The 16,098-nt window shown below is 43.0% G+C and overlaps 1 protein-coding gene across 8 annotated transcripts in view; it reads right to left on the bottom strand.

Annotated features, from left to right (window-relative positions):
- ANKRD24 (ankyrin repeat domain 24) overlaps nucleotides 1–16,098 on the bottom strand; it is an 84,668-nt gene that overhangs the window by 13,749 nt on the left and 54,821 nt on the right. For 7 of the 8 annotated variants that reach the window (XM_030219275.1, XM_030219278.1, XM_030219279.1 and 4 more), the window contains 5 exons: nucleotides 10,758–10,786; nucleotides 9,476–9,571; nucleotides 8,384–8,476; nucleotides 6,783–6,863; nucleotides 4,709–4,744 (listed from right to left, as the gene is read on the bottom strand). In XM_030219275.1, coding sequence (XP_030075135.1) covers nucleotides 4,709–4,744; nucleotides 6,783–6,863; nucleotides 8,384–8,476; nucleotides 9,476–9,571; nucleotides 10,758–10,786 — 335 coding nt within the window. The remainder of the gene's footprint in view (nucleotides 1–4,708; nucleotides 4,745–6,782; nucleotides 6,864–8,383; nucleotides 8,477–9,475; nucleotides 9,572–10,757; nucleotides 10,787–16,098) is intronic. The other variant, XM_030219276.1, reaches the window with a different exon arrangement.

Raw genomic sequence — 16,098 nt, 5'->3', positions numbered from 1 at the left:
TGCTTAGACCAAGACAGAACAGCTGAAAATATGGCTGAATGGGACAATGCAAACTATTATGTGAAGTGCATGCTTTTGGAAGCTCTCTCAGAGAAACAAGCCATATTAGTGGAGGGAAAAGATACACCAAAGGACATTTTATATAAACTGAGAACTATGTATGCAACTACATATGCAAAGCAGCAACCAATTTGGTTGGCAGAATTGAATGAAACCAAATTAAGGGATAAAAGTAAATGTAATGATCACATTATGCATCTTATGTCTTCATTTCAAAAGTTAGAACTTTCAGGAATTCCCATGTGTGATGCATTGAAAAGAGCATTTCTTTTTACCTCACTATCAAAGAAGTTTGATGTTTTTAGGTCTGTAAATGAGGCCATTGAAGGGCAATCTTTTGAACAGGCAACATCAAAACTAAGGCAGGAATGCATAATAAATGATTCTGAGGAGATGTGTTCTCAAAGCAAGTCAGAGAGAAATGAAACAAATTTCTTGGCAAAGAACAGAGGAAGGCGGAGCTATGGGAAAACTCCACCCAAGGGCAAGCTGATTTGCTACTCATGTGGAAAGGAGGGACATGTATCTAAATGGTGTAAGGAAACACAAAACACTCCCTCTAGCTCACCTAAGCCAATGGAACTAAAGAATTTTCAAACCAGGAAATGTATGAAGGACAAAGATAAACACAAGGGCTTTCTAATGGCAGAAAAATCTTTGACTATGGTAAATAATAACTCAAATGAAAGTACTTGGATTTTGGATTCGGGGAGCACATGCCATTTAACCAATTGTAAGAATTTCTTTCAGGAAATGTGTCCAGAGGAAGGTATTCTTAAAACTGCAAACGCAGGGACTGCTAAGATCCAAGCAAAAGGTATTGGATTCTTAAAATGCAAAGTGTCTAATGAAGTTAAAGAAATTCCTGTAAGTGATGTCTTGTATATTCCCCAAGCAGTTTGTAATATGCTTAGTGTATCTACATTAGATAAGAAGGGATTTGTGATTCATTTTGAAAACAGTAAGTGCACAATCTCTAAAAATGATGAAGTGTATGCTGAAGCTTTTATGCATAATGATGTTTATAAGCTGAACATTTCAGGTGAAGCCTCACATATGGCGCAAGTAAGGAAGAATGATGGTAAATGTAGTCCGGAAATCTGGCACCGCCGCCTGGGACATCGTGATTCTAAGGTGATCCAGGATCTTTACAGTAAGCAACTGGCCACCGGCATTCAGATAAGTGCAGATGCTGGTAAAATGGAGAAATGCATAGACTGTGTTACTCAAAAAGGTGTGAGACCCTCATTTCCTGCATACACAGGAAATAGGAGTAATAAAGTACTGGACTTAATACACAGTGACTTATGTGGACCGTTTAATATCCCATCATTGGGAAATAACAGATTTGTGCTAATATTCTTGGATGATTTCTCTAGATACTGTGTGGCCTATTTGCTGAAAGAGAAAAGTCAAGTCACAGACATGCTGAAGAAATACGTAACCATGGTGAGCAACAAATTTGAAAGAAAACCAAAGGTTCTTCAGACCGACAATGGTGGTGAGTTCACTTCACAAAGCATGCGCACATTTCTAGAACAAGAAGGCATTCAGCATATCACAACAGTAGCTTATACACCAGAGCAAAATTCTGTTGCAGAGAGAAAATTTAGGTCACTTGTGGAAATGACCAGATGTATGCTGTCAGATAGCAATCTCCCTAAAAGACTATGGGGGGAAGCCATTCTCACAGCAGTGTACCTACAAAACAGAATGCCAACTAAAGGCGCTGAGCGCACACCACATGAGACATGGCATGGTAGGAAGCCAAACCTGTCAAACATAAGAACATTTGGAAGTACAGCATATGCTCATGTACCAAAGCAAAGAAGGCATAAGCTGGATTCCACAACAGAAAGGGGCATTTTAGTTGGCTATGCTCCAGGACACAAAGGATATAGAATTTTGAATCTGAAAACTGGCATTGTTGGCATAAGACATGTTACATATTTTGATGAAAACAAAAGGGTTGATAAAGGCTGGATTATCCCAGATGAGCCTTATCATCCAGAATATGAAACTAGAACCATAATAGACATGCCAGTGTATATAAATGCCATACCAAGGCAGATGTCTGAAAGCAACTCATCTGTATCTAACGAGGAACAGGCAGAGGAAACAGACACAGAAAGGATCATTGAAGAAGACAGTACAGTTGGAGAAGGGGAATCAATTGGAGAAGAACTCTCAGATATAGAGGATGCAGAAAGGTCGGACCAACCTGTAGTCAGACGCTCATCCAGGGAAAACAAAGGTGTTCCACCCCCAAGACTGTCTTACCTAACAAAGTCAGCAGAAGCTCAAGAGCCCTTAACATGGGATGAGATTGAGAAAATGTCAGCAGAAGAAGCTGCTGAATGGCATAAAGCTGCACAAGAAGAAATTGATGCATTGGATAAAAATAATACTTGGATTCTTACAAAATTACCTCCTGGCAAGAAAGCTATAGGATGCAAATGGGTATTCAAGTTAAAAAGGAATGCACAAGGAAAAGTGGAAAGGTATAAAGCCAGATTAGTGGCAAAGGGATATCTTCAAAAATATGGAGAAGATTTTGATGAAGTGTTTGCACCTGTAGTGAAACACACGACAATCAGAACACTTCTGAGCATTGCAGTCTCAAAAGGCATGCAAGTCAAACACATTGATGTGAAAACAGCGTTTCTTCACGGAGATATAACTGAAGACTTGTACATGGAACAACCAACAGGTTTCATAAATACAAAACAAAGACAGCTAGTGTGTAAATTAAACAAAGGTCTTTATGGATTAAAGCAAAGTGCAAAATGTTGGAATGATAAATTGCATGAAATATTGACAAATTTAGGATTTAAGCAAGGTGAAGCAGATAAATGTTTGTACACTAGGTGCACAAATGGACAATATGCATACATTTTAGCTTTTGTTGATGATCTGCTCATTGCAAGCAAAAGTGAGCAAGAGTACAAGGACATTGTAAAGTGTTTAAACCAGAATGTTGAGATAAAAGAACTTGGTAATGTGTCATACTATCTTGGTATAGAAATTGAGAAACAAAATGATGGTTCTTATCTTCTAAGCCAGAAGCAGAAAATAAATGAGCTTATTGAAAGTTTAGGTATGCAAGATGCCCAAGTTGTAAGCACTCCCATGATCACTGATTTTCTGAAGGATGAAACAGTAAGAGAACCTTTACCAGATAACATCCAATATAGATCAGCCATAGGTAAGCTTTTATATCTAGCTACCACATACAGGGCTGATATAGCAAATGCAGTAGGAATTTTGAGCAGAAGGGTCAGCTCACCTACCAAATCAGATTGGACTGCAGTTAAAAGGATGGTAAGGTATTTAAAGGGTACCATTGATTGTAAATTAAAGATTTCAGCCAATAGTAATCCAAAACTAATATGTTACTGTGATTCAGATTGGGCAGGGGATCATTCTAATTATAAATCCACAAGTGGATATGTGTTTATGTATGGAAATGTACAAATTTCATGGGCCAGTCATAAACAAAGTATTGTGAGTTTGTCTTCTACAGAAGCTGAATACGTGGCCGTATCGGAAGCGTGCAGAGAACTGATGTGGATTGAAAAACTTTTGCTGGATTTCGGAATAGCTGAAAAGAGACCAATCCAGATAATGGAAGATAATCAGAGCTGCATCCGACTGTCACAGAATGACAAGGTTCAGTCACGCACCAAGCACATCGCAACGAAATACCACAACGTGCGAGAGTTGGTGAAAGAAGGGGTCATCAGTCTACACTATTGTCACACCAGTGAGATGACAGCTGACATCATGACCAAACCGTTACCCAGAGAACATTTTGTGAATCTGCGTATAAAGCTTGGACTTTTGTATGAATAAATAATTGCATGACAGTTATGCATGAGAAGGGGTTTGTTGGAATGTAATTGTATTTTACATGCATTGCCTGTCACCTATTATTTCTCTGTGATTACTCTGTGACCTCTGATGTGAATTACTTAGAGAGGTCACACAGCTATGCAACTTCCTGTGGGGGTCAGACACAGTTAGATGCAGCACATGCAGCACATGGAGCACATGGAGCTCATGATCTCTCCTAACCTGAGAGGATCTATGGTGGTGTGAGCATCCATTACCATCTAAGCACATGGAAGGAGCTGATAATACAAATGTATAGTAATATGTATATATAAGTCTGTCTGATTATAATCTAACTACAAACTGTGAGTAAACAGATGTTTTGTTACTTCAACTTTAAAGTGACTCAGCAGTGAATTATTCAGGGGTGAATGAGAGAGAGATGAAGAAAGAAATTAACATTTCTAAAGCTGAAGCTGTGTGTACTAAAATCTGCTAATTATTTACTACAAATAATCCAACAAAAAGTCCATAGTCTGTTATTGAGATGGACATGAGGGAAGCCACTGCTTGCCCTGGGATTGGTAGCATGGAATGTTGCTACTAATTGGGTTTCTGCCAGATACTTGTGACCTGGATTGGCCACTGTTGGAAGCTAGATGGACTACTGGTATGGCCTAGTATGGCTATTCTTATGTTTATTTATTTATTGGGATTTGTTAACCGCCTGTATTCATTGTTCTTATGTAACTCAATGCGGACATGCTTATCATGGGCAAATGCCTCTAGTTGGGTCATTTTTCCACCTGCCGTGTACCTGTTTCTCCATGGAGTTCCCATCCAAGTCCTCCTGCTGGTGGGCACAAAATGGCAGAACATGTCAATGTTATAAATTATTTCACCATGCACCACAGCTGATCATCGATACTTTACTCTATTTCTTATTAGTTGCCAATATTCCTATACAGAGTTAAATGCGACTTACATCAAGAAATGAAGTATATCCATCAGAAATATATAATAAAATTGAGACAAAAACAGATATTACCTAATAAATAGCATAATAGAAGAGAAGGAAAAAACCTCCACGAATGGAGCAAACCAAAAGTCAATGAAAAGAGTGGAGTCAATCAGTGAAAATGGGAACCAGGTGATTCTTCAATATACTCAGCGACTGAATACAAGGAAAAACTCGACATAGCTATGTTTTGGCACAATATGTGTCTGTTTACACCCCTGAAGCAGGCACATGTTGTGCCGAAACATAGCTGTGTTGGGTTTTCCCTTGTATTCAGTCGCTGAGTATATTGAAGAATCACCTGGTTCCCATTTTCACTGATTGACTCCACTCTTTTCATTGGCTTTTGGTTTATTACCTAATAAATAAAACGCCAACACTCATTGATTGTTAAACATTCCCTAAAACATATCTTTTAAATAAATAAGCTTTTAAAAGTTTGTGGAATGCCCCATAATGAGTAGTGGTCTTTATCTGAATCGGTAAATCATTCCAAGATTTTACGGATAAATATCGTAAAATCAGTGCACGTAATGACCTGAATCTATTGCCTCTGGGGGAAGGGAATTTGCCTGCTAGTCTCCTATTCCTAATTTTAGGTGATAATATCCATTGATTTAAATATTCAGGGAAATTTCCATATAAAATCAGATAGATCATTGCACAATTATCATATCAACCCTTTGAGACCCTCGTCCTAACAGGCCACTGAGATACCACAGTGTCAATCACTAATGCAGGCTGATCGCTAATGCACTGTGCTTTTAATCAATGCTCTGTACTGATCACTAGTTTCAAGGAGGAGGTAATCCACTGGGGTGGATGAACACTAACTCCCACGAAAACACAACAGTTAAAGAAAAGTAGGAAGTGGACCAATGACTCCAGGGAAATGGGATACTGATGTGTAGGGTATCTGTAAATAAAGTGATACCCTACACATCAGTATCCCATTTCCCTGGAGTCATTGGTCCACTTCCCACTTTTCTTTAACTGATCACTAGTTTACCATACTGTAGACCTAACTCTTCAATCACTCACTGAGACACAGCATTTGACTTGGTTTTCAGTCTCTTTGGGAAGCTTTTGAAGAATTGGTGATAAAGTATGTTTCTGTGTATGTTTTATTAAATGAACAGAGACTGAGTTGTTCCACACCAGCGGGGGTGACCTGCGGTACAAAACACAGTACTACTACTACTTATTTCTATAGTTCTACTAGACGTACGCAGCACTGTACACTTGAAAATGAATTGAAAGTCCCTGCTCGACAGAGCTTACAATCTAATCAAGACAGACAAACAGGACAAATAAGAGATAAGGGAATTACTAAGGTGGGAATGATAAAATATGGGTACTGAACAAGTGAGCAAGGGTTAGGAGTTAAAAGCAGCATCAAAAAGGTGGGCTTTTAGCCTAGATTAGAAGACGGAGGTGATAAGAGTGTGGATAAGGGTTCTGGTAGTGTGCTCAGAAAGGAAAGAGTGAATTTTGGAGCTATTATAGAGAAAGAAATGACAGGTTTTAGCAGTCTGCTGAATATGTGCAGAGAAGGAGACAGAAAAGTTGAAGATGACCCCAAGGTTATGAGCAGATGAGACAGGAAGGATGAGCGTGTTATCCACAGAAATAGACAATGGAGGAAGAGGAGAGGTTGCCTCCCTGTCTCATCAACAGTAGAAAGGACTATGGACCATGTTAACACGAATATCCTTCAGCAGATGTAGCTTCTTCTAAATGTTATGTAAGGATTGTGACTGAGGGCCATGCTCCTAGAATACCCTATTGTCTTGGTGGCATCCATATTAAAGTGCAGATTTCCATCCTGACCCCCAAATCTGTGTTCTGTGGGGTCCAGCCTTCTTTGAATTACCTCAAGGCCTCTGATTTTCTGCAGGAGTTGAACATGCTCTTGTCTTAGAAACTTTATTTCCTCACACACCTCTTGATCATCCTGTGGAAAACCCCCAAAAATGAATGGGATGGGCAGTCATTTAAAATGATACTGAAAATAATATTTATGGTTTTCTGTCATTTCTAAACTATAACAACACATAAAATCCCTAAAAAAAAAAACCCAAACCAAAACAAAACAAAATTTCTCATTCTGATTTTAAAACATAGAATCAAAAGCCTGATATTCAAAGCGATTTAAGCAGGCAGGAGATGCTCCTGCCTGCTTAAATCACACTCAGTGGGCCGTCCGCCAATATTCACTGGCACTTAACCGGGCAGTGCCACTGAATATCAGCACTAACCGGCTATTTTGACAGTGGGCAGGAAAGGGGCAGTCCGGAGGCAGGTTAGGCAGGAGCTGAGAGCTATGAGGATTCAGTGCTGATGCATGCATTTCCAATCAGACATGTAGGACCGCATAAACAGCAGTTCTAACCAGAGTTGCCAACTTCGTGGTTTTTGCACGGAATTGGGCGGCTTTTCTAATCTGGCCATGGGCAGTTTCCTATGGTTGGGGGTTATTTTTTCTTGGGCAAGTTTTTGGCCATGCTGGTTGGTTCCCCCCTCCCCACTCCTCACATTGTTTGTTGGTGAGGCCACTTCCCAGGCAGCTCTGAGTAGCTCCGAGGATGACCCTCTCCCCACTCCTCAAGAAGCTCCGAGGGGGACCCTCTCCCCATTCTTCAGGTAGATCTAAGGGGGACTCCCTCGCTCCTCAGGCAGCTGTTTTGGATGTCAGGCTATTTTTGAGCCACTTTTGGCCACGAATTGGGCTAGGAAATTTTCAGACATCTGGCAATGCCCGATTTGCTATGTGGGTGCTGGGACTGAATATCAGCATCCAGGCAGCAGCCAAAGATATTGTTGATCTCCCCATATATGGAAGGCTGATCTCTAGCACTAGTACTGCAAGACTACCGCTAGAGTTTGCAATAGCCATTTTACAGGTGGAGTCACTAGGGGCAGGAGTGAGTGGGGTTCACTCCTGTCCGGACTACTTCACTGGACCACCAAGGAGCTAAAGGTAGGCCCTCTGTGGGGCCTACAAGTGAGTGGGTGAGGGGGTGTTGGGAGAGAGGATTTATTCATGGGCATGCTGCAAGATAGGAGGATCTGTTATTGAGAGGGTGCTGCAAGGGGGGTATCTGCTATTTGGGGGGGTTGGAATTGATGGGGGGGGGGGGGGAATGACTGATCCCCTTATGTGGGCTCCAGCTGATATTCAGCCAGGCCCCACATAAGTTCAGACAGCTAGCACAAGTCTGGTGAGAGCCAGATATTTAATGCCAGTGGACATGGCCCAGCATTGACTATCCAGGGCTCATTTAGCCAACAAATCAGTGTTTAAAACACCACTGGCTGAATACTGACCTGAAAATGAAAATATACAAATAGTACAAGTGAAACAAAATGAAACACATGCACATTACTTAAAAAGAATAGTTGAGGTCCTAAATCCTGCTCTTCCTCAAGATGGAAATTTATATACCCCCAGCCATTTTCAAGAGTGAGCCTTACCTTGCTGGGCTGGGCCACTCTGTCTTGCTCAAGCTCTAAAGAGTCATTGTTGCCCGTGGAAGGTGAATTCTGCTCTAGGGTTTGTGGGACCCTCTGCAAAGAAGGGAATGATTTTAAAGGGACTAACCATGCAGTTTATAATCTGTATTCTGTAATACCGCTGAAAAAAGTCAGAGGCAGACAAAGACAAGTCATTTCTGGTAAGTAGAGCACTTTCCCCTTTGCCCGTAGGATTAATCTCTTGATAGGCTCTAGGCAAACAGGCATGTTGGATTCCCCTATTATAACATAAATACATTTTAAGATTTCAGCAATTAGGACACCACATTGTTCTAACTGCAGAGGAAAACCAAGAGAGTTGGAGGCATCAGGTAAGAAACACAGTTCGCCAACTCCTTCTGCTGGCTGGAATATAGTGCACAGGAAAACAGGCAAACCTCCAAGGGCAGTGTGGTTCTGGATCCCCCTACCCCCACTCTTTCTGCCCACAACTGACTTACCAGAGCAAAAATCTTCCTTGGGAGCTATTGAATTAGTACATCTTAGAGGGCCTCTCCTAAATGTTTGGACCCTAAGCACACGCCTAGCTTACCTACGCTTTAATCCTATCCTGCCTGTGCAGGCTCAGTATCAAAACAGATTCCCCATGTAAGGATGTATTTGCTTGTAGCCATCCTCAGTCGGTTCATACCCTTAAAGCAGTGGTTCCTAAACCTTGTCCTGGAGGCACCCCAGCCACTCAGGTTTTCAGGATATCCACAATTAATATTCATGAGAGAGATCTGCATGCAGTGGAAGTAGTAAATGTAAATCTATATCAAGAATATTCATTGTGGATATCCTGAAAACCTGATTGGCTGGGATGCCTCCAGGACAAGGATTGGGAACCACTGCCTTAAAGTCAATGAAGTAGAGTCTCCCTCTGTGTGCACGCAAGGCCAAGGTTGCAGGGACTACCACTGAAAGTATGTGCAAGGCCATGAATATGGAGGCTTCTCCTCATGCATCTGGAAACCAGCTGTGGAGACACCGCCACAGAATCTCATTGTGGCATGGAGAGAAGTTAGTAGATGAGTGTATCTTACTCCTTACCTGGTTCTGTATACCTGGGGGTGGAGGTGCTTTTCTCTTTCTCTGTGTGATTCTCTTCTCTTTCAGATGTGTTGGGGACTGCTCCAATGATGTTGGCTGCAGGGGAGCAGAAGACGATATTAAAAGAATGGTGGAGGGTTATGTAATCTCTCTCTCTATTAGTTGGAGACTGTCAAGTTGATCTTGCTCATTAAGACGGACTTTAGAATAAAACCTTATTTCACCCTATTAGATGCCCTGTGTCTTGTCTTTAGAACTGAACAAACATTTGCACCTTGTGGCCTTGCTGCTTCCCTGTTCTGTCGGTAACCCCAAGGAGCTCTGGCTAACACCTTTGGCTTCATGATGAGACTCCCTGACAACTCTGAGATCTCCCCAGTACAAAAGGGCAGCTGATGGACTTTCATACAAAGCCTAAGTCTATTCGCTACTTGGCACCATGCAAGGCTGGCCCAGACACTAGGCAGACTAGGCATCCACCTAGAGTGGCAGAATTTGGGGGCAGTAGTGTGGTGCTGGTGTGTTCAACAGCCTTTCCCATCCCTTCCCACCCAGGTCTGCTGGAAAATTAAAGAAGCATCAGGGCTGCATGGGCTCCTTAAGCACAGGCTTGCACTGAAGTGCTGCTTTGTCCTGCTTTCCCTCCAAGACACGCTTAAGCACTGATCTGTACTTATAGGGCCTCCACTGTGCTGATGCTTCTTTAATCTTTGGGCTGGCACAGGATGAGGTAGGTGAGGCAGCTGTGGCAGACCCAGCATCGAGAAGAGAAGGGGGTAGACACTGGACAAGAGGTGCAGGTAGGGAAGAGGAGATAAGAAGCTGGTCAGCTGGGGGGTAAATGCTGAACAAGGGGTGGAGGTAGGGAAGAGGAGATAAGAAGCTGGTCAACTGGGGGTAGAGGTCACTGGGAGGGGGTAGAGAAGGGAGAGAGAGATGCTGGCCAGATGCGGTCAGGGAGCAGAGAAAGAAGGGAGATGCTTGACTATGGGGGGAGGCACCACTTGGGGCATCCAATATCCTTGGGCCAGTCCTAGTGCCGTGTCTTCTCACCCTTATGCTCCCTTGTAGGCTGTGAGGTCTCTACTTGAGCTATCTGGCTCCTCCTCACAGTTCCTCATTAACTACAGGTTAGAGGGACTCTGAGTAAGTGATGAGACATTTCATTAGAACACTGGGAAGGACCTAATGCCTGAGCCTGAGATGGCTCCTAGTACCTGTTTTACAGTCACTCTGATGGTATAGAAAACAGGTAATCATGCTACCACACCGGGGTCTTTACCTGAGCTAATTTGTCTGCCACATCCTCTTCTGCAGGCAGTAGTACAGAATTTGAACACAGAAACGTGGGACATAAGAAGATTTTTGTCATCAATATTAACATGCCAATAAATCAGGTTTTCCCTAAAAAAAAAAATAAACCTAAATTACGCAGCATCTCTACATATCTAAATGTACAGGTGCTTGACAGGAAATATTCAGATGTTGGCAGAAAAGCCTTTCTGTAAGGTAGATGCAACTTTTAGCAAAGGTGGCCAAATCTGTACAAGTCTTATGACTGTCAATGATTTAGAGGCTTGTGCACCAACATTTAATGCAAAACCATCATTTAACATAAAGGGTTCCTTGTACAAAGCAGCGCTAATCAATTAGCGGTGAGCTCAATGCAAAAAAGCCCTTCAATTCCTATGGGCTTCTTCGCATTCAGCACATGCTAATCGCTTTGTAACAGGAGCTCATGATGTGCTACATTTTTTAACCAGATACATTAAAACTTATCCTTAATAGAACATGCATGCTATTAGGGGTGGGCCAAAAAAAATCATTTTTTAATGCCTGTCTTAGTCAGGCTCTTCAATAAGACCGTGTGGAACAATCCTTTATTAGAGAAAGTAAATCTTTGGTGTCTTAGAGCAGGGGTTCTTAACCAGTGGTGCAGAGAAGGGTCTTAGAAGTCATGCACCAGGATGATCCAAGGTGGTAATTAAAAATGTCTTTATTGGTAACTGTACCATACACGAATCTAGGTATAATTACACAGTTCCAGATGAAACAAGGCTCAACGCAGGCCGTGTTTCCCACAGAGAGAGGAGAATCGCTGGACATCGATGAAAGGGGAGGGCAGGGAAGAGAGAATCGCTGGATGCCAGGAGAGGGCAGGAGAAAGAGGAGAATCGCTGGACATGGATGGGGGAGGGCAGGGGAGAGAAGAGATATACTGGACATGGATGGAAGGGGAGGGCAGGGGAGAGGAGAATCGGGCATGGATGAGAGGGGAGAGAAGGGGAGAGAGGAGAATCACTGGACATGGATGGGAGGGGAGGGCAGGAGAAAGAGGAGAATCGCTGGACATGGATGGGAGGGGAGGGCAGGGGAGAGAAGAGATATACTGGACATGGATGGAAGGGGAGGGCAGGGCAGGGGAGAGGAGAATCGGGCATAGATGAGAGGGGAGAGAAGGGGAGAGAGGAGAATCGCTGGACATGGATGGGAGGGGAGGGCAGGGAAGACAGAATCAATGGACACGTTTCAGCCAGATGCTTGTTAGCAGCCAAGTCCTTTTAATATCACACAAAAGAAAAAATTAATAAGGTGCTTTTACTAAGCTACACTAAAAAGTAGCCAATGCTTCCCAACACAGATTTTTCTCCTTATTTTTTTTTTATTTGCAAAAAGTTTTATTAATAAAACAAGATAACAAATTCAGAGAGACGTAGTCTCTTGTACAGTGCCAAAAACATCAACATATAAGCTCTGACTTCATCTAGTTTTATTTTCCCCCCTCCCCCCTCCCCTTTACTTTTATCCCCACCTCGTTCCATGTCTCCCCCCTATCCCTCCTCCCTACCACCCCAAATCCCTCCCCACCAATCCCTCCCTCTGTTCTCCTCATTAAGCAGTATCCCCTGGCTCTTTTTCTCCCCCTCCCAAGACCCCTCTAATTGTAACCATTCTTCTGCTTTTGGATTATAGTGTCCCCGGCGTCTATCAGTCAACTTTTCCAAACCCACCAGCATGTGTAGTTTTGTCTTCCAGTCTTGACCCGTGGGACCCAACTTCTGTTTCCACTTCACTGCTATGATTAATTTTGCTGCTGCTAGACATAATCGTTTGAGTCTACATTGCCATTTTTTCCCTTTCCTATTCTCGTACCCCAATAAGCAACACTTGGGATCGCAAGGGAACTGAACCCCGATTGCTAAAGTTATATGTTCTGAGACCAATTTCCAGAACCCCTGTATACTCGGGCATTCCCACCAGATGTGGTAATATGTCCCCTCCCCCCCCCCTCGCAGCGCCAACATGTATCCAAAGCTCCTGGGTACATAGCTCTTATTCTGTCTGGGGTATAATACCATCGACTCATGACCTTATAGGCGGCATTTTCTTTAACTAATACGCATACTGATGCTTTTTTAACCTCAAGACACATTTTCTTCCACTCTCCCCCACTGAACTCTGTGTTAAGATCTTGCTCCCATGTTTTCATATAAGACAACTTTACAAACTCAGTTCCTCTAATGTGCTCATACAATTTAGAGATTCCTTTACCTCCCCAGATTATGCTCCCCCATAAGTTCTCAAATTTCTCATTCTCTAGCCAATTACCCTTATGCCAGTTGGCCTTCACCATATAACTTTTGACTTGGAGATAAGCATACAGGTCAGTCTCAGGTAAATTATATTCCTGACTAAGTACTTCAAACGTTTTAAGTTGCCCCTCTGTTGTAAGTTCCCGAAATCTAATCAGTCCCTTATCAAACCAGGATTTAAATATCTTATTCTCTCGCCCCCCTGGGAACCCGGAATCTTGTGTTAACCACACGTAAGTAGATCTAAGTTGTAATCCCCTTAATTTCTGTTTGAGTCTCCCCCATAGTAAGAGCAGGTGAGAGATAAATGGATTTAATGTCAAATTCTTATAATCATTCTCCAGGTAAGACCCCCATAGTAATGCATCCAATCTACCTCTTTAAACAAAAATCTGTTCTAGCCTAGTCGCGGAGGAGAGATCAACTTTACTCCAGACCCCAATTTGCCTAAGTTGTGCTGCCCAATAATACCATAAAATATTTGGCATTCCTCTTCCCCCCTGCTCCACCGTCCCCCACATTATTTTCCAGGACAACCGTGCCTGCTTACCTCCCCAAATAAATCCCCCCAGTTCCGTCTGTATTTTCTGCAGTTCCCCCTTAGGGACATTAATTGGCAGCGTCTGGAAGAGAAACAGCAAACGGGGAAGTATGTTCATTTTGACTGCCACTATGCGGCCCCACCACGATAGCCACCCTGTCCTCCATTTGCTAAGGTCCCTCCGAATCGCTGCTATGAGTGGGACATAATTCAGCTGGTACAGAGTGTCAAGGACTCTCAGTATCTGTATGCCCAAATAGCGGAAACTGGAGTCTGTCCATCTAAAAACAGATCTCCTCCTCAATTGTTCTACCTCCTGATCTGTTACCGTTATTCCCATGAGCTCAGATTTATCAAAATTCACTTTAAATCCAGACATTCTCCCAAAAGAATTCAATTCCTGAATAAGCACCGGCAAACTTGTCAGGGGTGATCCTATATAGAACAATAAATCATCAGCAAATAGGGTAATTTTATGTTCCCTCCCTCCCATTTTAACTCCTTTCACTTCTCCTAGTTCCCTAATTCGCTGCGCTAGGGGTTCAATGGATATGGCAAACAGTAACGGGGACAGGGGACACCCCTGCCTCGTTCCCCGCTGAATATTGAGTGTACTTGACCATCCCCCATTAACCTTAATCCTTGCCACCGGATGTTCATACAACCCTTTCACCCAGCTTATGAAAGGCTGCCCCAATCCCATTTCCATCATGACTTCCCATAGGTACTCCCATTCCACTCCATCAAACGCTTTTTCAGCGTCTATGGTCAAAAGTGTCTTAGAGTCCCCCCTTCTCTGGGCTCCCCACATCAGGTTCAAAGTCCGCCTGATATTGTCTGCTACCTGTCTATTTTAGACAAAGCCCGATTGATCTTCATGAATGAGTGATGGCAAGATCCCACCTAACCTGCCATAACTTTGGCTAGTATTTTCACATCTACATTCAGCAAGGATACTGGGCAATAAGAGCCATATAAGGTAGGATCTCTCCCCGGTTTTAATAGTACTGAAATCCCTGCTTCCTGCATACTAGTCGGGAGTCCCCTGTCGGCAAAACAGGCATTGCCCAACCTGACCAATAGCGGACCCAACTCTTGATGGAAGATTTTATAATATTTGGCTGTGTAACCATCTAATCCTGGTGATTTCCCCCCCCCTTCAGGCCTTTAATGACTTTCACTACTTCCTTCAGCGTTATGGGGGCTTCCAACGCCTCCCTCTGGGAAGCGGTGACTCGTTGTAAGCTGAGATTCTGTAAGTGAGCCCTAATCTCTTCTATGGGAGCTATTGACTCCCTTTTATATAAAGTCCTGTAGAAACTCATAAATTGTTCCCTAATTTCCCCATCTTGATGGAATAACAAATCTTTTGGGCCTTTTATTTTGGTAATCGTATTTGCTATTCTTCTTTCTCGTAGCCCCCTAGCCAATAGATTACCTGCCTTGTTACTGAACTCAAAAAATTTCTGTTGCATTAATTGCCTATGAAACTCCATTGTTTTCATTTGGATCTCTTGTAATTTTGCCCTCCACTGTTTGAGCTCTATTAGTTGTTGCGACTTCCCTTCCCTTTGATGTAATGCTTCCAATCTAGCCAATTGCCTCCGCACTTCCAACTCATGAGTTGCCCTCTTCTTTTTCTTATAGGTTCCTTTCCTAATAAGAACCCCCCTCACTACTGCCTTTAGGGCATCCCACAGTGTCCCCTCGGAGACATCGCCTGTGTCATTAAATAGGAGATATTCGAGGCAGTTCAAAATGGCCGCCGAGTAGAGCAGACGTGTTACAGACGCTCCTGCGATTTTTTCCTCTCTAAAGGCTTCTTGTGTTAGCCATACCTTAAAAATGCCTAAGAGAAGGGGGAAAGCTGCTGCTACAGCCTCCCAGCGGCTTAGTACCCCAACTCGAAGCGGTCCGATAGATTCTTTTTTGCAGCGAGTTTTGGACGCCAGAACGCCGGTGAGCGGCTCGCTGTTGTCTCCTGTGCTGGTTGAAGGAGCGCAGGAGACCTTAGAGCTGGAAGTTTCTCTAAGCCCCGACGCTCGAACACCCCCTCCCCCTCCAATGCCGTGTGAGATTGAAGTTCTAGATATGGCATCTCCGAGTCTTACCCTAGAACGGGGGATAGACGACGGACGACGGGAGACACATGAAGATCATCAAAGAGCTGAATTGAACTCACAGGCTGGAACATCAATTGAGGAGCAAAATGCCTCGACTATGGAAGGAATTTCCTTACAACAAACGGGGGTAGGTGACTTTTCACTTGCAGTTTTTCAAGTTAAACCTCCCGAAGTTACGTTAGACTGTTTGTGGACACTTATTGCAGATTTGGGCAAAGCACTAATTCCTCAGATTCAAAAAGTGAAACAGGAAGTTGTCTGTATAGAGGAGAAGGTAAAGCAATTGAATGTTAAAGTTGAGAAACAAGATAAAGAAGTACAACGACTGCAAAAAGTTCAAAATAATATGGTGAAAGACTTAATTAA

Source organism: Microcaecilia unicolor, chromosome 11 (genome assembly GCF_901765095.1).
Source record: "Microcaecilia unicolor chromosome 11, aMicUni1.1, whole genome shotgun sequence".
NCBI lineage: Eukaryota > Metazoa > Chordata > Amphibia > Gymnophiona > Siphonopidae > Microcaecilia > Microcaecilia unicolor.
The sequence above is the reverse complement of the archived record's forward strand: the minus strand, read 5'-3'. Positions and strand labels throughout refer to the sequence as shown.